The following is a 22,894-nucleotide window of genomic DNA, read 5'->3' on the forward strand; positions in this document are numbered from 1 at the left end:
ATTAAACCATTTTATAACTTATAATAGATTTCCTGCGGCCTAATAGATTCTTCTACTATTTTTTGTTTCTACAAAGGCTTATCAACTCATTCTGTCTGTCTGCAAAATAAAATTTGTACACCTTATTTCTCCCACACTCATTCTCGGATCAAGCTGAAACTTTGAACAAATATTCATTGGCATAGACAAAAAATGAATCGATGAAAAAAGAATTTAATTAATTAATTGTAATTAATTATTTTGTTTGATACCAACAAGGGAAATGAATCCTTCAGTATTCACAGATATAGCTACCATGTAGGGTTTTGTCCCCTTGGATAATTATACACCTTACTGTATTCCCACACTTCTCCTCGGATCAGGTTAAAACTTTCAACAATTAATTATTGTACTTATCAAAATGTATATTAATTTGAAACAAAAAACAAACAAACAACCATTTAGTCAATTAATTATTGGTAATTTATTATTGTGTTTGATATCGAATAAGGGAAATAACTTCTGCATTAATGAGATATATAGTCGCTAGAGAGGACCTTTTTTTTTTTTCTGTTTCGAAGGATTTGTATGTGTTGGCCTGTTTCCTTTTTCACACAACCTTCAAGGTTTATGTACGACGGCGAAGCCATTGCATTCAATTTATTTACTTATTAGCCCAAATGAGGCGTTCAAAAACTACGTTTGATTAATACTTCATTATGACCATACTACATATGATAAAATTATGAAGTAAATGTACAATTAAGTAATCAATATTTTTTAGATTTTTAGTATATGTTTTGATATTATATCAACTTTAAATTCTGCATACAAACATCATTAAAGTTGATGATTAAATAAAAACAAGGTTAGATAATTTACCAAGACAATATTTTAAATGATATTCTTTTTGTTCGTGAGTAAAACGTTATCCTAATTTAAAAAATGTACAATTCACTCCCTTTGCTCTCTTGTTTGTATCCAAAAAGCTTTGGGCTGAGACCAGTGTTATAGTGGGCCTGAAAACAGACCTGTGAGGTAGCGACTTGAGGCCAGTTTTTTTTTTTTTTTTTTTTTTGAGGTCGTGTCCTCCGTCCTGCAAGTACATGGCTACAATCTGAAGATATAGGGCGTTCAGTCTGTCAGTGACATTTAGTGGGATGTTGGATAAAGTCCATCATATGTTCTACTTTTAACACACGAACTGACTTATAATTGATTGATTGATGTATTGTCAGGCATACAATACTTAAAGGAATGGGATATTCACAAGAAAAATGTTCAGTTTGACCAGCACGGAGCTTGGAATCATTTGCAGAACAGATTTTTTTTTGGACAAACTTCAAGAACGTTAACTCTTTCTCTCCTAACTGACGATACCAACGTTGGTTCCACCAGAATGTGGTAAATAATTACGGAGAGAAAGAGTTAATGATCTTATATTCAAAAATGTTCATACAAAACTTTTTACCAGAGCTCCTCGAAATCTTTGACTTGCTCTCTAGAAAAAAAAAGCTCAATGTTTGTCCATGTTGAGAAACTCACAGCAGCTCCTCCAGAGAACCCACTAGCTAGCTAGATTAGCCCAAACCCGAGGGCGGCATGATTAGAAAGTTGAGAAACATTGATTTGTTCACGCTACATCATTTGTTTTTTTTTTTATACAAATTAACTTTTGTCCTTCTTTCATGTAAGTGTCTAGTAATCTTGGACTTTCTGGATGTGTAAGTGTCTAGTAATCTTGGACTTTCTTGATGTGTAAGTGTTTAGTAATCTTAGACTTTGTTTTTTTTTTAAGTGTCTAGTAATCCTAGACTTTCTGTATGTTCTTCTTCTTCTTCTTCGTTCTCATTGTTATGTTGGAGTGTTCAGATGAGTAGACCAATACATGAGATGAACTCCGGAGTGGTTTCCAAATCAGAGAGCTCTCCATATAGTTTCCTTTCTATTGGGTGATTTGGGGCCATTGTCTTATACGGGCCTCTTGGTAAAGAGATCAGTATTGGAGGAAGTGGTCTGCATTCTCTGGTGATACTCCACGTGGGCAGATTTCACTGGTTCCAATTTTGAGCTTCCGGTACATGTGTTGTCGCATTCTGTTGTGTCCGGTCCTGAGTCGAAAGATTAGACGTTGGTCTTGTCGGGATAGCTTATAGTAAGCGTCATCTTTCTTGTGATTTGGATGAGAGCTCGTCCATTTCTCATTTATTTTATTTATGATTAATTTCTTCAATTCTTCTGGATAGAATGCAGAGTTTATTAGTGAGTTAGTTCTCCCACTCTTGGCGAGTGTGTCAGCCTTCTCATTTCCTTCTAGTTGTATATGAGCTGGTATCCATTGAATTACAGTTTTTTTTTTGCTGTTGTTGTTGAGCTTTGTAAGTGCTGTTCTGAGGTTTTTAATATATGAGGACTCAGAGTTTTGCAGGCTTTGGAGGGTTGTTTTTGCATCGGTTAGAAAGACAATCTGACTGTGTGTGGAACTTGGATGATTTGCTAGCATGGTAGCAGTTAGTGCTAGTGCTTCCCTTTCTGCTCTGTGACTGTCAGAGAGCTCTCCAGTTGCAATGGATTTTTCTAGTTTTCCTCCATCTGGCCATTCGATAAGTATTCCAGCTCCTCCATTTGAGGTGGCTTTATGAGTTGAGCCATCCGTGTAAACTCTGGTCCACTGATTGCTAGGATAATTGGTATGTAGAAAACATTTCACTATTTTCTTGAGCTCTGTTGGTCTGTAATCAGATTTTCTTTTTATGTTTTCAATATGGTCCCTTATAGTAGGAAGAGGGCTTTCGTCCCAGGGTGGAGATTCGTTATAGTGTATCGAGGATTCTAGAGTAATTTTTTCAAGCTGGTGTTTCTTTTTTAGGTTTAGAGATTCCTGTATGAAATTGGTCCTTTTGAGACGGTTTTTTTGTGCCAGTTTTGTGGATTTTTGTTCTGAGTGGGTGCCTCTCCATGGTTTCCAATTTAGTGAATTGGGAAAGGATTTTTATTTCTCTTCTTTCATCCAGAGAGATCAGGGCAGCGGTTTCCTCCATAGCTCTTATGGGTGTTGTTTTGATTGCTCCTGTCATTATCCTTAGACCAATATTTTGAACCTTGTCTATTTTTCTTAGGTTGGTTTGGGCTGCTGAGCCCCTTACTGTGGCACCATATTCTAGTACAGGTCTTAGACTTTCTGTAAGTGTAAGTGTCTAGTAATCCTAGACTTTCTGGATGTGTAGGTGTCTAGTAATCCTAGACTTTCTGGATGTGTAAGTGTCTAGTAATCCTAGACTTTCTGGATGTGTAAGTGTCTAGTAATCCTAGACTTTCTGGATGTGTAGGTGTCTAGTAATCTTGGACTTTCTAGATGTGTAAGTGTCTAGTAATCTTGGACTTTCTGGATGTGTAAGTGTCTAGTAATCCTGGACTTTTCCTTTGAGAACTACTGAAAGAAATGCCTCCTAGCGGCCTAGCCCCAAGCACCGTTAGTGGGGAAAGGGATTTCTAAGTCAGAAGCATTGTTACTATAATCTAATGATCTTGCTATCCACCCAGGCAGTCCGTATGTGTTAGGGGCCATTCTTAACAGAGTACTAGCTGCATCCTTGAACGAGGACAAAGGAGTAAAATGTTTCTCTTAAGTCCGTCGAAACAATAAAAGAAAGGTTATATTTCGATGTTTAACAATTTTCTAATAAGCCCATTGGGCATGCAAATATTAAAAATGTTTAGTATTTTGCATGCTGCGGTATGTATCGTATTCAAAGTAAAAAAATAGGTATAGTATTAAATATGTAACACTTCCTGGGTTTACACATATTTGATTGTAATATCACCTTCAGATTATTTGTTGATAAAATTAAAATTTAAATTGATATAATAACAATGAATAAGCACAATATAAAAAAACAAAGATCTCTAATATACAATTTATTTCCCTTATTCGACATTAAACAAAATAATTAATTACCAATAATAAATGACTAACCCGTAAATGTTTTATATTGATTCATGCATTGTTCAGGGTCAGGCCAATGAAAAATTGTACTAAGTTTTAAATTGATCGGAGAGTGGTTGTTTAAGGTGTTGTGGAAGAAAAAACAATGTACAAACTTTTTATCAGACAGACAGACAGACAGACAGAGTGAATTGTTAAAAGCTTTGTGAGGATAGCTGTTCTTAAGTTAGTCTTTTTTACCCAATGGAAAATAAGGAATATTGAAATCTACAGGCTTAGTACGAGCACTGTGTTTTAAGGGCATGCTGTTAATGGCCCAGCATTTGCACTTACTTTAGGACACACTGACACTACGACACATTGATACTATGACACATTTGCACGACCCATTGACACTACGATACTACGACACAATGACGAAATTACAACACATTAACAGATACTACGACACATTAACACTACGACACATAAACAAATTGAAACCTTCGACACATTGACACACTCTACATTGACACTTCGATACCACAAAACAGTAATTACATACATGTTATAAAAAAATATAACGTCCATTCATGCTCTCTGACCTATGTAGAACCCAGGTGTCACTGACACAGCGACAGGACACACGGACTGACAGCCTGACCAACGCGATAAAATGACATCGCTAGGGGGACCACGTTACCGTGGTAACAGACCACGTGACTACAACGAATAAATAGACATTTGAAATAGTCACGCAAGATCCACAAAATTCTTGACCGATAAACGAAGGAAAAATCGTTTGAACGGTCCAGATAAAACCAAAGACACGCACGCTTTTGTACGTCCAATAAATGATCTGGTAAAACCATGATTTTATAAAAAGTTTTTTTTTTCCCCTTCAACTCTCCAATGTAAATATTTTATCTTCTTACGAGTACTTTCTTTTCAGACCATTCGGTCTATAGGGCAGGTTATGGCCAGCTCATCTGTCTCTGTGGCCCACGGTTAACGAGATTATGGCCAGCTCATCTGTCTCTGTGGCCCACGGTTAACAAAATAACGGCCAGAATAACGACTTACCCCCCTTTACTTTTCCCCTACTAATGCCAGGATTTGAACTCGGGACCCTCCGGTTAGGAAGCCAAGCACTTTTACACTATAATTTTTGTAAATCTTTATATTGATAGTTCCAATATATCTCATGGATTAGTCTTTGTCTCTCGAGACTGTAGGATATAAATGATAGGAAATATCACTTTTTAGCAATTTTTTAAAAGTTAAACAAATTAAGATTAATGCCAGCGTCATTCCGACATTTTTTTACCGCGAAGATAAATGACAATTAATACATTACAATATATACCTATAAATACTTTAGATATGAATGAATATAAATTATATAAGGTCATCTCGATATGTATGAATAGAAATTATAAGGACAATTGTATACCGACACTAATCAGTACTAAATAATAGGACATTAGATACTTATAAATACAAAATAATAGGACATTTAGATAAGAATGAATACAAAATAAAAGCACAATGATAAAACACAGCATACAAAATAATAGGACAATAATCGAAGACATATATGCCAATGTTGTACCATTGTTCACATCTACAGCCTGGTGAAGCAATCTGAACATTAAAAAAATATTTAAAAAAAAACATAAACTCCTAAATGCTGAAAGTAAGGTCATTGGTAAGACACAAACTCCATTTGGACAACTTTTCGAAAGAAACATTCGTAAGAAAGTTAAATAGATTTTTTTTAAATCACCCTCTGGGTCAGAAGTTTGAGATTTGACCACCATGAAGGAGATACAAGACACTGATAACAAAAACAAACAGGCACGAACAATCCCTCGTACATACAATACACCACTAAATACAATGGCCACTTTCTGATATAAACACTTTGCATGGAATCTCTGAGTGAATCTGATGTACTTCATATTTTGTTTTTGTGCTTATATAATACCCCTTTATGTACTGCACACATTTTTAGACACATTTCATTATAAATACTAAAGAATATTATCATTAAAACCATTTAAATACATGGACTTAATGCATGGCAATGCCAGCACACAGGCAAAGTCAAATACGCAAGTGTAATGTATTTATATATTCATGCAAAGTAGGCAACTCCTGTTAGCTATAATTAGCAGACGATATTAGAACCTGACAAGCAGAAATGAAATGAAAACAATAAAATTAGCATAATATTTACAGAAATGTGTGTGTCTTAATGTCAAGATATTTCATAAGAACAGGATATGTGGGCCTATAATTAATTAGATCAACAAACACAAACACGCGCACACAAAATAAAGATAATTTAGTTTCTTACACTATTATTCGCGCGCTCTTTAGTTTCAAAGTATAGGAAAGAAACTCGAGATATGCCGCGTAGTTACACCATGCAAACTACAGTAACTGGTAAATATATCGTCAATATTACACTCGATAAGAACCAGCTCATATATTATTATTAGCAAAACAAAAGGAATTTTTTTGTAGAAGGTGCTTTAATTTATTAATTAAAACTAGTCGGGTAATTGGGCCATGTAACAAGGTTTATACTCAAACTGAAAAATGAAGTAATTTCCACCTCCTCGATTACATTGGAAGACAATTGGAGAATTTTAAAAAATAATGGAAGAAGCGTTTGACGATTACAATAAAAATTTTGTTTTCTTAAGCATTGATAAGAAATAGTTTATCTGAGATGTCCACTGTGGAACTTTCTGGTGATGTGGCAGGCCTGCAGCAGTACTGCCCTCTGCCAGGTAACAAGAATCCTTTTAGGGATGCTTAGGTCCTAGAGGGTGTATGCGAGGTCAGTAGCCACGATCCATTCGGTTGATATAATAACAGGTTATGTGGTTATTTTAGACAACTTCCATAGCCGTTGAATCTCTAAACGTAGGCTGTCATAGTTAGGTCGTTATTATTAGTATCAATACTATTACTATTATTACTATATTGGTCAAAGGACTGTCTATAGTGACATGAAGATAAACAAATCTAGAGGCTGAAACATGAAAGAGGTATACATGGTACTGCCACTGATGTTAAAGTTTTTTTAAAGTTTATCATGTGTGGAAATACAATTAATGACAACACCTGTATGCGTGACAATACATTCGAGTTAGATTCATGTGGGTTTTTTTTATTGCTATAAACACTCTCAGCAAGAAAGTTCTTTGTTTTTTTCCCAATTAGTATTTTAGTGAGTAAATAAATTAAAGTTAACTCAACCCTCCACTACGTGACTGAAGGAGGTACAAGACACCGATTACAAAAACAAATAGACACAAAAACTCATTTGTATCCGCCTATGGTGTCATTAAATACAAATCAACAATCTTATATAAACATTACGCGTGTAACTTTCGAGTGAATCTCGTGTCAATGCATATTTTGTTCTTTACTTACAATGTTGTTGTTTTTTTTTTTGTGCCAAATTGTAATACCAATATCATTATGGATAATGAAGATTACTACTGCTACTATTATTATTATTTTTATAAATATTGCTCTATTCAAAAATCTAACAGTTTGGGAGTTTTCAAATTAAATGATAATTACAGTCAGTTGCATAGCATCCATGGCGCAAAGGGGTTCAACGAACCCGGGCCTACGACCATTTTGGGGCCCACACCCGATGGAGTTACAAACATGGGGCCAGGATTAGATTTATCTTTATGCATCATAAGCTATAGGGTTAGGGCCCTCAAGAAATATTTAGGTCTAGTAATTCCATATAATATCTGAAATAATATGGGATTCCCTTATCTCAAATAGCTTAGGGCCTTTTGAGTCTAAATATGGCACCGCATGGCGCGTGACTAATGACCAATTGTGATCTGCCCTACATAGGCCCTTTTAAAATTTGACATATGTTAAAGGAAGGGAGGGGGCCATCAACATACAGGTACCTTCCTACGCCACTGATCACAGTTATCGGTTATTTGAATTTTTTTTTTTTAACAAAGCAATTTAATAAGTGAGAAAAAGAAAACGAAATGAAGTAATGTGGAGGCGATGGAATGGAGCCTAACGAATAAAGTAAGAACATAAAAACAGAAGATTGGGAAGGACTTTTGAAGAAAACTTACGCCATTTGAAAGATTACTGTTGCCAACTAATAATTTAAAAAAAAAAATGTATTACAAGGAAAGAGCTAAGACATTTGATTCTAATAATAATTATAATAATATTAATAAAAAGTTTATACCAGATTGTTTCTATTTAATAATTTGATTGCCAGGGGAACAAAAGAGTGTTTGTGTCTGTTTGTCTTTGCTATCGGTGTCTTGAATCTCTTTTGTGATGGTAAAATCACAAAATCCGGACTAAAAGGTGACGAAAAGTGAATTATACAAACAAAAATCTCTCTTTGAGGTTGATCTGTTTTAAAAAATTATTTAGCTGAATATTCCTTTTTTTTTACGACAACAGTCAGCCATCTTTTTTTTTTACGACAACTGTCAGCCATCTTTTTTTTTTACGACAACTGTCAGCCATCTTTTTTTTTTACGACAACAGTCAGCCATCTTTTTTTTTTACGACAACTGTCAGCCATCTTTTTTTTTTACGACAACTGTCAGCCATCTTTTTTTTTTACGACAACTGTCAGCCATCTTTTTTTACGACAACTGTCAGCCATCTTTTTTTTTTACGACAACTGTCAGCCATCTTTTTTTACGACAACTGTCAGCCATCTTTTTTTTTTACGACAACTGTCAGCCATCTTTTTTTACGACAACTGTCAGCCATCTTTTTTTTTTACGACAACTGTCAGCCATCTTTTTTTACGACAACTGTCAGCCATCTTTTTTTTTCCTACACCAAATGTTAAGAGTTCACTGGGACGTCTCTATGTGACGACTAAAATCCTTCGCTCAGAATTTGAACTAGAAACCCACGGTGCGGAAACTTACGGCTTTACTACCCTGTCACCATGTCTGGACGTTTTAACGTAGGCTTAGTGTACGCCTCAAGATGGAGTATTGTTGAGTGGCTTACAGACCTTCGCTTTATAAAAAAAAAAAAAAAAAGGAGATATTATATTGCGTCGTGAATTAATTCTGTTCTTCCTGACGGGCTGTATGCTGGGATAGGTTCACGCGACGTCATGTATACGGACACTGCGTACGCATGTGTGTGTGTGTGTGTGTGTGTGTGTGTGTGTGTGTGTGTGTGTGTGTGTGTGTGTGTGTGTGTGTGTGTGTGTGTGTGTGTGTGTGTGTGTGTGTGTGTGTGTGTGTGTGTGTGTGTGTGTGTGTGTGTGTGTGTGTGTGTGTGTGACATTGTCATCCTTAGACAAGGCTTGTGACACACAGACAGACATTTTGGACTTATGACAAGCAGTGTGTAATGTGCTGTGTCCTTACTGTGTGTGCCTAAGGTGCGTACGCGTGTGTTGTGCGTTATTTGATATATATATTTGTGTGCGCGTGTGTGTGTGTCTGTGTAAGGAAAAACGAAAAAAAAAAAAGAAACCAGCTTTTTCTGTAAGAGACAACATACGAGATCTCGGGTTTACATGTTGCGTTTATTTCGTATATAGTAAAGTTTTCCTTTCAGACCTTGCTATCTATTGGGCAGATGATGTAAAGGTCATCTTTTTCTTTGACCCACTGTTAACGAGGGTGTCATGTGGCCAGCACAACGACCACCCGCCTTTACTTTTCCCCAACTAATGTCAGGTACCTATTAGAGCTGGGTGGACTCAGAGGAGCCTAAAAAGATCCCGAAGTTAAAAATTCCAGGATTCGAACCCGGTATCCCCGGTTCGGAAGCCAAGCGCTTTACCGCTCAGCCCCCGCGCCTCCTATTTTATATATACCTACTAACTATTTGACCCCTCTAGCAGCACAATGAGGGTTTTAACTTCGATATAGACGTCCGATAATGTGGAAGGATGGTTGCAACAAGTTAATTTTATTTTGTTTTGCCACAAAGCACCAGTGAAACAAAGGCAGGGAACATTATAATAAATAAGTATATACAGATAATAACAATGAAAACAAATGAAAACTAATAATAATGAAAGTAGTAATATTAATTATAAATTATACATTGTAACAGTAATAATGAACAACACTCCCGCAACTTTCAGATCACGCGATTCACTGACCGTGAAATGGTTATCTAGCACCTAATTACAATCCAAGCCATCAACAGAGCAATACACAATTTTAGAAGAATGATGCCAATAATGTAATAAAGTTCCATATTAAAATAACAAATATAAATTATATAGCAGAGTTTAACTTCTGAAAAAAATCTGAATAAACTTTATGAATACACTGGGGTTATTTTTTTTTTATAGTATTTTATTTTTATACATTTAGAATTTAAGAGTTCAGCTAATTTTTTTAGCATTGGACTTGGTCGTGTGGAATGCGCGCTGGACTGTCGTTCGGTCGTGGTCGATGGTCCCGGGTTCACACCCAGCCAGCTATCATCCCCCTTTCATTCTACGGGAGGTTTGGGTTATAATGTACATTATCTTTAACTCTGAAGGAGCATGCGCAATGTGTAGGACATTTTAAAAGAACCTTTTTCTTTTGTTAACAGCGAACATGTCAATGACTCAGTTTCAGTACTTCAGCTCTCGAGGGTAACTTGTACTCTCCGTATGTGGCATCAACATCAAATATTCTCCACTGCCTTTTTTTTTTTTAATATAATTTAAACCGTTAAGTTCAACAAAGTGATGCACAGGCTACGGTTCGCGGTCCATATTCAGCCTCACGAGTAATGAAGCTGGAAAAGGCCCGGTTTCATTGAACTCTTGAGTTTCAACGGAGATGGGGCCCGTGAAAAGTGTGTAAGGACTCACTCTATATGCCCTGTAGGCTGAACAAAGTTGATATCATTGGTCTAGAAATGGAACTCAGAGCATGTACAATTGTTCCCAAATAGTTTCACTTCTTTGATAGTGAAACAAAATTGATTCTTTTTAGCCATGAATGCGAATCGAATATATTGTGTGAATCTTAGTCATTTCTTTTACGTGTCGGGTCTTAGGCTGTTTTTTTTTAGAGGGAGCCCGGGGGGGGGGGGGCTTGCTAGAAATTAAATATCGACAAATAGATTTAGTCTTGGCACCTTTCATTGTTTTATTGTGTGCATACTTGCCAGTGTGAACTAAAGTAGAATTTGATAATCGATAAGAAACATTGTGCGAAATATATAATAGCTAGAAGTCCCTAGAAGCATCCAACTAACATTTTTAATTGATCGGGTGAAATAATGGTGTGTTGTTGTTTTAATTAATGTACCGGTAAGACATGTGTATGGTGTGTGACATTTGAAAGACATGAAAGGGAAATAGTTGTAAACATTGTTAAAGTTATTTCTGGAGTAGACATTAAAATATTATGTCATTATTAGTTAAACGTCTGGATAAGGCGTCATTAATGTACATCTCAAATTAATACAAGAGAGTCATCAATGAATGAAAACTAATTTAGGTTTAAAGAAAATCAGCACCTTGGTCTTCTTCTCAACACGCACTACACACACGCACTACACACACACTACTGCCAACTAAAACTAAAGAATGAAGCCACAGTTTTAACCCTATCTCGCTGCCTAACAGTTCATTCTTGTATCAAATCTCCTTTATTCCCGCTAGTTGGTTGTCCATTTGTTTTGAAATAAGTTCTCAAGTCATCAAGTGAAAGTCCAGTGCCTTCTTCTTATTGGATTTATTTTATGCTATAAACGAAAAGAATTTGGACAATTGGATTCCGATGTAGAAATTATCTTCTGTCTATCGAAAAAAGAAAAACTAATACCACACACACACACAGAGCCTTACAACACTTCCTTTAGTTTGTACACTGGTTACACCAAACATGTCGTTATTTTTAGTTTTTCCGCCATGTATAAAACTCACCACTCTAAGTCTACAACGAGATCATCTGTTACTATCTAAGTCTACAACGAGATCATCTGTTACTATCTAAGTCTACAACGAGATCATCTGTTACTATCTAAGTCTACAACGAGATCATCTGTTACTATCTAAGTGTACAACGAGATCATCTGTTACTATCTAAGTGTACAACGAGATCATCTGTTACTATCTAAGTCTACAACGAGATCATCTGTTACTATCTAAGTCTACAACGAGATCATCTGTTACTATCTAAGTCTACAACGAGATCATCTGTTACTATCTAAGTGTACAACGAGATCATCTGTTACTATCTAAGTCTACAACGAGATCATCTGTTACTATCTAAGTGTACAACGAGATCATCTGTTACTATCTAAGTGTACAACGAGATCATCTGTTACTATCTAAGTCTACAACGAGATCATCTGTTACTATCTAAGTGTACAACGAGATCATCTGTTACTATCTAAGTCTACAACGAGATCATCTGTTACTATCTAAGTCTACAACGAGATCATCTGTTACTATCTAAGTCTACAACGAGATCATCTGTTACTATCTAAGTCAAAGTTATTCAGATTCCACGCAGTTCAGTGAATCACAATATATTGGCACTAAATTGGCGAATATGAGTTATCTACTCTCAATTATATCCATTGGAAGTATATAATATACCCTAAGTTGTAAAATGAAATACTAAATAAAAATTAAATGATAATTTATTCACTCTAAATCATAAACTCTAAACTATAAACTCATCAAGTCATAAACAGTAAACCTAAACTATAAACTGTATATCATTAACTCTAAACCTAAACATAAAGTCATTAGGTCATAAGCAGTAAACCTTAACTCTAAAACCTAAAATTTAAAATCATAAACTCTAAACCCAAACTATAAAATCTAAATCATAAACTCTAAACTTAAACTATAAACTTATTAGGCCTAAATCATAAACCTAAGCTATAAACTATAAATCAATTTGTACATCATACAAAATCTAATAAGATAAATAAATACACAAAATTATGAGTAAGGATATAAAATATAAAATAATATAATATTACCAAAAAAAAAACAACCCAACCAATTTATACCTTCCCCAAAATGTTTGTTGTTAGTTGTAGAAACCAAACTCTTGACAAATGTAAATGAGGCTTCTAAGGTACAAACAAGAGGCTGCGAGGCTACGAGGGCTGCAGTTAGTTCACTTTTGAATATTTAGAGCTGTAGACTGACATTCACGTGTGTGTGTGTGTTTCTGTCTATGTCTCCATGTGTGTATTTATGTGTAAACGTGTGTCTTTTAACATATTAACTGCAAGCATGTACATAGGCTACTTGCATATATTTAAATGTTTTGTGTGTGTTTATCTATATATAATTTTGTGTACAAACACATAGGCCTACACACATACATTTATATCTATCTACAGAATAAATACACATATAATACAAAGATATATACAAATATATATACTTCTTAAAAACACATATGTTTCTAATTTTCTGTGTATTATATGTGTATTTATTCTGTACATGTGTATTGTATGTACGAGTCGTATGAGTATAAATATATTGCATGTATGTGTATAGTTATATGTGTACTATCAAAGATGCTAATATAAATGTCACTACAAATACAAATTGGAGCAACTCAAAAGTACAGCACAGAATAAGTCTACCAAGGAAAATATTTTTAATTATTTAAAAATCTATTTATTTATTTATTTTGCAATAATAAGAACAAAGCCCCACAAGTTTGACACGGCTAACATCTGCATTGTTTGAGGTTCATGTTCGTAACCTAGTTTAGGGCAATCTGTTACAGTAACAATAAAAAAACAAACGCATAAAATCCTAAATGTCACTAGTAAAGCCCCAGTGGAAAGTTGTTCAATCAATAAGTCTCCGTTCACAGAAATAGATTTAAGAACACTCAGTCTGTTCCTATAGCAATACGAGAGTTACAAAAAGACAAAGTTCTGGAGTAAACTGTCATGTCTTGTTAAAGTGAGACAGTCGTATTAGTCTGCTTTCACGAGTCTCGTTGTGATAGTTTGATATTTGCAATGTACTAGCGTAAAACTAATTTCATCCAGGATAGATATTTCAAATATTTTTTTTTAAGAGTTTTCAATTGTAGATTATAAAATAAAAAAAAGGGGGGGGGGCACAAAATATGTTTACTATAAAATCGTATATTCATACGGTTCAAGATTTATGAATATAAACTTACTAATACTATCTCTGCGTTACAGCTAACACTATTAAGGCAGGCCACTAAAAATGGTCTTAAAACAAAAAAAAAATGTTATATTGTCACTTTCATCCTCTGTCCCTCAAGAGTGCATCTTGCACACAAATAATTACTATGCAAAAAGCCTTCATCATTTTGCCCCTTTTCAAACACCCCACCGTATCCCTGCCCATTTAGGGCAATACATAAAAAAGTAAAGTACTTTTTCAAATCTTGCGATCTATGAGCAAATAATGCAAAGGTCATGTGTTTACTTGTCCGACGGTTAACACGGGTGTCATGTGGCCAGCACAACGACCAATCACTTTTACTTTTTCCCAACTGATGTCAGGTACCCATTAGAGTTGGATGCACCCAGAGGCGTCCTAAGAATCCCAAAATCCAAATTTAGTCTTCACCGAGATTCGAACTCGATACCAAATGGCTTCGACTTATATATAATCAGGATACTGCCACCACGCCCCATATACGCCCCAATGTGCCCTAGAATAGTGTAATTAAATAAATTTAGATATTGTCGAGTATGAATCAGTGCATGAAATTGGTAAATATAATATAATTTGCATATATTTGTTTCAATTTTCTTTAACTTAAGTAGCAATAGTTCAGATCACTCAATTATAAAAATTAGATAATATTTTGAGACACGGAATTGTATATCAGTACAAGTTTACCTCAGTATATTTTTTATTTTGTCATACGCTGGGACAAATAGATGTAAGACCTCATTTCAAAGTGACTATGAAACGAGGGCAATTAAGTCTGAATTGAATTTACATTTATTAATAAGCATTAACCTCTGGAATATCATGGTGGTAGGCGTAGGGAGTAATTATTGTTTTAATTAACGTCTGTACATTAAAGATAAGTTGAAATTTCTAAGAGATATAGTGCATTATAAGAAAAGAATTTAAGAGATATAATGTGTTATAAGATATAAATTATATATTAAAACAAAAAACTACAATAGACGCAAAATAGAGCTCTGAGATTTATAGTAACGTAAAAAAAAAGTTGCTCCATTTCAGGCCTTGCGATCTATAGGGCAGAGGATGTTGAGAAACGGATGTCCTGAGATTTATAACTCGAGTCAAAGCATTTTAGTAAAATCACTACATATAGAGACAGAAGACTAAAAAAGGAAACATAACCTACAATTACAACAAAAAAATAAAAAAAAATAGCACATTGAATTATTTAGAAAGACAAAAAGAGCAGGGCATTACTTATTTCATCTGCTGGGACAAATTTGTTGAAAGCTCCTTTTCCTTTAAAGCAGTTTGAGTATACAACGGGATGGCCTGAATCAGCCAGGAAAACAAATTACTTAGCATAGTTCAAGTTTAATTAACATGCACGAGATTAACGCTTTGATGCAGGACATAATTATCTTCTCTGTTAAAGGGACGCCTGTAGTTGATAAGATAAGATAACTCTAAGATATAGCATGATGAGCATAAGTTCTAATTAAGTAGGTCATTAATACGTAATCTGATGAAGTAATTAGTTCTTACCTGTCACTTGAGCCTGACGCTGTTTATTATTTTGGCGGGATTCCTTCATCCACGGGTAAATCTCGTGGGCCTGCTTGTTGGGCATGACGGGCCCTAGCCCAGGGGGGCACCCGTTGCCCGGGACCCCGCAAGGGTTCGGGTAGCCGTTGGGGTCATACAGACCCCCTCCGCCGTCTACCATCCCACCGCAGGTGGGGTCGCCCATCGGGCCCCCTTGGATGGCGCAGCTGGATTGGTGGTGGTAGTAGGATCCAAGTCCAGTGGCGTCGCCCAGGGGCGAACAGTTGCCCTGATACCCGGCGTACATGGCCGAGGTGTCGTACTTGGCGTATCCAACGTCCGGGTAGTATCCCGGGTGATAGCCGTGCGGCATGGCGTCGCCAGCATTAGAATAGGTCTTCTGCATGCCGTTAGGCAATAGTGTTAAATCCAGGCTCACTCCTTGCGGTACTTGTTAGTATTATTTCCAGTAATTAATTATGTGTTGTTGTTGTTTTTTTTAACAGTGCAACTTTGAAACAAGCACACGTATAGATCTATAATATCCACTGGTAGATCAGATCCTTTCACCGCTACAGTTTTGCCTGTCTATAAACAAAATATTCCACTCCCGAGTTTTCCCCCCTTGATCGCCAAGTGCCAATCTCCAACGTCACGTGGATTTCTCCCGCCAGCCAATCACAGCGGGACGTGTCTGGCTCCGCCTACTCGAGAGAAATAAAATACGAAGAGGAAAAAAAATAATCTCCCCCTCAAGTCGCGCGGCTTCTTGTCCAGCGGCATTGAACTACGCTATCACTCGGACAGGCAAGGGAACGAATGGGCGAGCGGGTGCCCGTTTTATTCTTCCCTCGCTCCCTCTGTCTATCCTGACCAGGATTTCGGGCTATCCCACCAGTCAGAGATTGGAGGAGGTAGCGATGTGTGTGTTGTGCTGTAACGGAGAAATGGGGCGGAGGTCATAAGGGGAATGGGGGGGGGGTACATCACACGTTCCAAAGCTTCACCTATAAAACACGAGCCAAAGCGTTTGGGTACAGTAAATACACTCGAACGTTCCATAACATGCTTTAAATATACTGGCGAATCGCGACCAGCTCTAAAGTGTTTATTCGCATAATAAAGCGTACATCTGCTCAAATTTGCTGAAATAGCTGGAAATACAGGAGTTTTAAATTGTGTACTCCTTTTGGGCTATGTGTCTGGTTCTTAAGTATGATTATGCCCATCTATTGTTAAATATGCATTTATAATGCTAAAAATTGGTATGCGTAATTTGCATAAATTTTTCTAAGACAAAAGTTAAGCCTAATTAGATCGCTAACAAGACTAATATCACAATAAGGCCACGCCAAAGAGTGAACCAGTATAGTCACGCTAGAGTAGAATCAATAACTAACACGTTGGGTATTGTTGGGACTTCAAAGGAGTAGGGATTACACGTGTGTGTGCGCGCGTGCGCGTGTGTCTGATTACTAATCCCCCCAAGTAGATTATCGATTAGACACGGATTATCTAGTTCTGCTCTAGTGATCAGCCCACTTCTTAAACTCTTAATATATACAAATATTTAATGCTAACCGACTTTACATCAGTTTTAACTAAATTAAAGAAGAACTAACACTAATATTTAAAGTCCAAGAAATTCCTTAATCTAAAAAAATATATATATATCTATCTACGTGGGGGGAAGTAAAGGCGGTGGGTCGTTGTCCTGGCCACATTGCACACTTGTTAACAGTCGACCCTAAAAAAAGATGACCTTAAAATCATCTGCACTCATAAAGTGAAAGGTACGAAAGGAGACTTGCTCTATTTATAGATACAAGAAATCCTGTTAACTACGGTACAAAATGTATATAAATACAAGTATTGATTTTAATATTCATGGAAATCACTAGCATGGACATTTTTAGTTTTTAAACAACGAAATATAAAAATTCCTTTAAAAAAAACAAAGCTTATATAAAGGGGAAGAACTCTGTCATTAAAACTTTATCTACAAATAATGTACAAGTTATTTTCATTATTCAATATAACAAAAAAAAAAAAATTACCAGTAATGAATTAACTAATTGAGTATTTTTGTTTATTGATTCATGTTCTGTTAATAATGGTGTAAAGAATTACTTTATCCAAGAAAGTGTGAGGGAGAAACAGCGTTTACAAGTATTTAAGGGGACTAAAACCAACACATTTAGCCATATCTGTGAATACTGAAGTATTAGTTTCCATTGTTGCTATTAAACAAAATAATAAATTACCAGTAAATAATTATCTAATTGGTTACTTATTTTATATAGATTTATGTCTTGTCTATGTCAATGAATAATTGTGCAACGTTTCAGCTTGATCTGGGAATGGGTGTGAAAGAAATATCGTATAAACATTTTTTACCAGACAGACAGACAGACAGAGTGACTTGATAAACCACTACATTATGGCTGCTTCCAGAACAACTCAAAGTAGTAGGTTATAAGATAATTACATCTAGAGCTTTAACCAACTTAAATTAAAATAAGCCAGTGGCTGGACTTGCAATCTTATAGGCTAATGCTTGGACTAAAATAGCATAAATAATTGCTCTTTCATTATTAAATTTTATATTTATTTAAATTTATTTTGAATTTATACAGTAAAAAAAAATCCCCTTTGAGAGCTTGTGGTCTATAGGGCAGATGGTGTAAAGGTCATCTGTTTCTGTGGCCTACGGTCAACGAGGGTGTCATGTAGCCAGCACAACGACCAACCGCCTTTACTTTTCTCCAACTAATGTCAGGTACCCATTAGAGCTGGGTGGACTCAGAGGCGCCCTAAAGATCCCGAAATTAAAAAACCCAGTCTTCACCAGGATTTTAACTCAGGACCTCTCTGTTCGGAAGCCATGCGCTCTACCACTCAGCCACCGCGCCTCCGATAGCTCAGCAGTGATTCTAATTATTTTAACATAAGACTTTGTGTGAGAACCGGGTAATCGGACCGATGGTTTTAGGAATCAATGGCTTATAATAAATATCTAAACAAACTTTATAAAGTCTATGACACAGTTGAATCGTGACCTCCAGATCACGTTGGCTGTGGTTGAATCCGGTTATCGGAACAGCCGGATATTGAGACCAAGACGATTGCGCCCTGATTGCGTTTTTTCTTTTGACTGTATTGAACAAATAGAATTCAAATTATTTTTTAAATTAAAAGAAATGCACCATAGAAACAGAGAAATGTAACTAGTTACTTAAATACACTGCTAGTAAGTTGAATGCACAAGGAATAGTTGAGGAAATCAAGATTGTATAAAATCACGAACAAATCATATTCTAAAAACACACACACAGACACACGCACACACGTGTATGTATGTACTGACACACGTAGCCACTAAACTAAACACGTAGATATCACGCATGAAGATCACATCATACACAGGACTATCAAACAGAAACTTTACGACTGACTAAAAAAAAAATAACTCTAAAACAAGAAAAACATTTTAAAAAGTACTTTAAAAAAAAAAAAAAGACATTCTTCTTTATATAGCTCATACAGCGATTCTTTTGCTATAAATAACTAGTGAATGTTAAATTAAAAAAATGGAAATTCTTTACACCCCCCCCCCTCCTTTTTTTTTTTGTATTTTTGAAAAAAAAGAAAACTGGTTAAGCGAAAGCATAAATGAACTAGACTTTATACTCTTCCAACGATAGGCCTTTAGATCTAGACTTCGAAGACAGTGCACACAATGCTCCTGAGCATTAATTGATTAAACTCTTGAACAAAGTAATACCTACATGCGGAAATACCCGAGTATGGCGTCCGTTCCAGAGAAGTATTTGCTAGTTCTCCAGCCACATTTACATTTAGTTCTGTTTCTACTTTGAAAAATGATAACGGTCAAACTTGAGTTCTCCCAGAGAGTGACCAACGAGTTCTCCCAGAGAGTGACCAACGAGTTCTCCCAGAGAGTGACCAACGAGTTCTCCCAGAGAGTGACCAACGAGTTCTCCCAGAGAGTGACCAACGAGTTCTCCCAGAGAGTGACCAACGAGTTCTCCCAGAGAGTGACCAACGAGTTCTCCCAGAGAGTGACCAGATGTTCTCCCAGAGAGTGACCAACGAGCTCGTGACTCTTTTCCAAACGAGACAAATCAAATGTCTAATTTCTAGGAAAATCGTTAGAGATGTTTTCGAGAATCACGGGGAGGAGAGGGTGTCAGAGATAGAGAGAGGAAGTGGGAGAAAGGGAGTAGTAGAGAGGGAGGGAGGTACATAGTGCGACGTGGTAAAGAGAGGGAGAGAAAGAGGAAGAAAAAGTGAGTGTGCGAGAGAAGAAAGGAGAAAGAGAGAGTGTGAGATAGGAGAGAAAGAAGGGAGAAAGTGAGAGAGAAATGAAAGGGAGAGAGAACAATGAAGAGAGAGAGAAAGAGGAAGACAGAGTGAAGGAGAGAGAGAGAAGTAAAAAAGAGGGTGTTTTAGGGAAGAGCAGAGAGAGAGGGGGATAATTGTTTAACGTTGAAATGTGTACATAGTACTAGTGAGTATTGAAAACTTGTTCAATGATACTCTACAAGAAACCTGTGTAACTTATTCAACAGTAAACACGAGTATCTGATACAGAAGATAATTAGAAGATAATTAGATAATAATATAATCCTTTGGCATGTTCGTAAGAACATTTTTAAAATCATTGAGACTATTTCACGAACAGAACACACAAAAACAGGTGAGTCTCTAAAATTTAGTTATGAGGCCAGGCACAATGCCAGACAGACAGACTGACGAACATGGAGTAATAAGACCACTTATCGTAACAATAGATAATGTTACTGAACCTTAAGGGAGCCTAGTGGAACCTGGGGTGTTACAAGAGAGAGCATGGAGTGGCCTATCTTGGTTCCCTTTCAAGTCTTCCTAACTTGAAGCTTGCTATACTCTGCAGCCATCGTTATCTGTCTTCTCCGCCATTTTTTTTTAGTCGTCTGCTGTACAACATTACAAAAATCTGACTTGACATAATTTTTTTAAAGACGATTTCCTTTTTGTTTATATATATATATATACAGGGCCGGCCTTAGGCCACTGCAAGCTATGCGGCCACAGTGGGCCCCGCACTATCCTAGGCTCGCGCTAATTTTATTTGTTAGTTATTAAATTAAACCATTGTTCTTTTATAGCAGTGTTCTCGTGATTTTCCAGGACCTCCTGGAAATCTGAAATTTCAAAATATGCGAAAAAGTCCTGGAAATTTCCTGAAATTATTAAAATCTCATGAAAACTCATAAAACTCTCCTGAATAATAGACAAATTGTCATTTTGGGGTTTCATGTCTATCTATCTATCTATCTATCTATCTATCTATCTATCTATCTATCTATCTATCTATCTATCTATCTATCTATCTATCTATCTATCTATCTATCTATATCTATCCAATTATTTTTTTATGGACCGCATGTGTAAAATACAAATAAAAATGTTTTTTCCCAAATATGCATAGACAATAAAACCTTATTATTTAGCTTAATTTTTTATTTACATAATTTAAATCTTAAAACATCTTACAATTCCATAGAAGTCATAACAGCGTAAAAGTATTTGTTTAAAAAAAAAATCATAATTGTTCCCCAACATTTAATTACAGAATTTACAAACAATAAATTTATTTCAGTCTGTATACGACGTAATTGATTCAGACGACATGGAGGTTCTCTCTGTAAAGCGGTGAAGATTGGTTGTCCCTGGGTTTCAAAGAGAACATTTTTTTTCGCCATTGTAGACTTAATGGGAACCGTTCTTTAATGCTCTTAACATTTACTATGAGGAACAACTGATCTCTGCAACTGATCTCTGCATGAAGTCAACAACAATGAAAGCTCCTTAAGTGACATAAATACTAGTCTCCATCGCAGTTTGACGACGACATGACGTGAACACATTTTCCTATTTAATGCATGGGATTAACTTTGGAAAACCTGACTGTTCCTTTAACTTTGAAAAACCTGCCTCTTCCGTCAATTTTGGAAAACCTGCCTCTTCCGTCAATTTTGGAAAACCTGCCTGTTCCGTCAACTTTGGAAAACCTGCCTCTTCCGCCAACTTTGGAAAACTTGACTGTTCCTTAAACTTTGGAAAACCTGCCTCTTCCGTCAATTTTGGAAAACCTGCCTCTTCCGTCAACTTTTGAAAACCTGACTGTTCCTTCAACTTTGGAAAACCTGCCTCTTCCGTCAATTTTGGAAAACCTGCCTCTTCCGTCAACTTTGGAAAACCTGACTCTTCCGTCAACTTTGGAAAACCTGACTCTTCCGTCAACTTTGGAAAACCTGCCTCTTCCGTCAATTTTGGAAAACCTGCCTTTTCCGTCAACTTTGGAAAACCTGCCTGTTCCATCAACTTTGGAAAACCTGCCTCTTCCATCAACTTTGGAAAACCTGCCTGTTCCATCAATTTTGGAAAACCTGCCTCTTCCGTCAACTTTGGAAAACCTGACTGTTCCTTCATCTTTGGAAAACCTGCCTCTTCCGTCAATTTTGGAAAACCTGCCTCTTCCGTCAACTTTTGGAAAACCTGCCTGTTCCTTCAACTTTGGAAAACCTGCCTCTTCCGTCAACTTTGGAAAATCTGCCTGTTCCGTCAATTTATGAAAACCTGACTGTTCCGTCAACTTTGGAAAACCTGACTGTTCCGTCAACTTATGAAAAGCTGCCTGTTCCGTCAACTTTGGAAAAGCTGCCTGTTCCGTCAACTTTGGAAAAGTTGCCTGTTCCGTCAACTTCTAAATGCTCCATTTCTTGCAAGGAAGAACAAACAAATCATACCGCACGAAGTTGAGGCTCAGCCTGCATACACTCCTAGTGCAGTTTCCATTTGAGGGAAACGATCTATAGAGCAGATGATGTAAAATTCGTCAGTTTCTTGCCTGACGGTTAACGAGGAGGTCATGTTTCCAACACAACCGCCTTTATACTTTATACTTTATGCTTTATACTTTATTGTTTAAACTTTTGAGGGAAGAAGAGAAATATATATAATTATATATAGATACTTTATACTTTATACTTTTCCCCAGCTAATGTAAACTACCTATTACAGTTGGGTGGCAATTAAAAATCACAGTCTTCATTGAGATTTGAACCCAGGACCCCTCGGTTTGGAAGTCAAGCGCATTACCAATTAGCCACTAAGCGCCCCCCTCCCCCCAATACACTACTAGGCATACACATGAAAGCAACTGGGGGTCACGTGATTGTGAAACACATGACGACTCACCAGTCAAAAGCTTAGTATCCCTT

At 36.4% G+C, this 22,894-nt stretch overlaps 2 protein-coding genes across 2 annotated transcripts in view; both read right to left on the reverse strand.

Moving 5' to 3' along the window:
* Positions 1-16,309, reverse strand: part of LOC106056572 (homeobox protein HOX3-like) — a 43,061-nt gene extending 26,752 nt beyond the window's left edge. Inside the window, exon 1 of the mRNA XM_056004237.1 lies at positions 15,606-16,309. Coding sequence (XP_055860212.1) covers positions 15,606-16,011 — 406 coding nt within the window. The 5' untranslated portion in view covers positions 16,012-16,309. The remainder of the gene's footprint in view (positions 1-15,605) is intronic.
* A 5,233-nt stretch (positions 16,310-21,542) lies between these two features.
* Positions 21,543-22,103, reverse strand: LOC129928964 (collagen alpha-2(IV) chain-like). Its single transcript, XM_056045571.1, has one exon. The coding sequence runs from the start codon at positions 22,101-22,103 to the stop codon at positions 21,543-21,545; it is 561 nt and encodes a 186-aa protein (XP_055901546.1).
* Between the last annotated feature and the right edge of the window lie 791 nt (positions 22,104-22,894).

The sequence above is a fragment of the Biomphalaria glabrata genome, chromosome 11 (genome assembly GCF_947242115.1).
Source record: "Biomphalaria glabrata chromosome 11, xgBioGlab47.1, whole genome shotgun sequence".
Classification (NCBI taxonomy): Eukaryota; Metazoa; Mollusca; class Gastropoda; family Planorbidae; genus Biomphalaria; species Biomphalaria glabrata.

Excerpts from the sequence above, each read along its gene's own strand:
- LOC129928964 (XM_056045571.1), bottom strand. The coding sequence starts at position 22,103 with ATGAAGGAACAGTCAGGTTTTCCAAAGTTGACGGAAGAGGCAGGTTTT.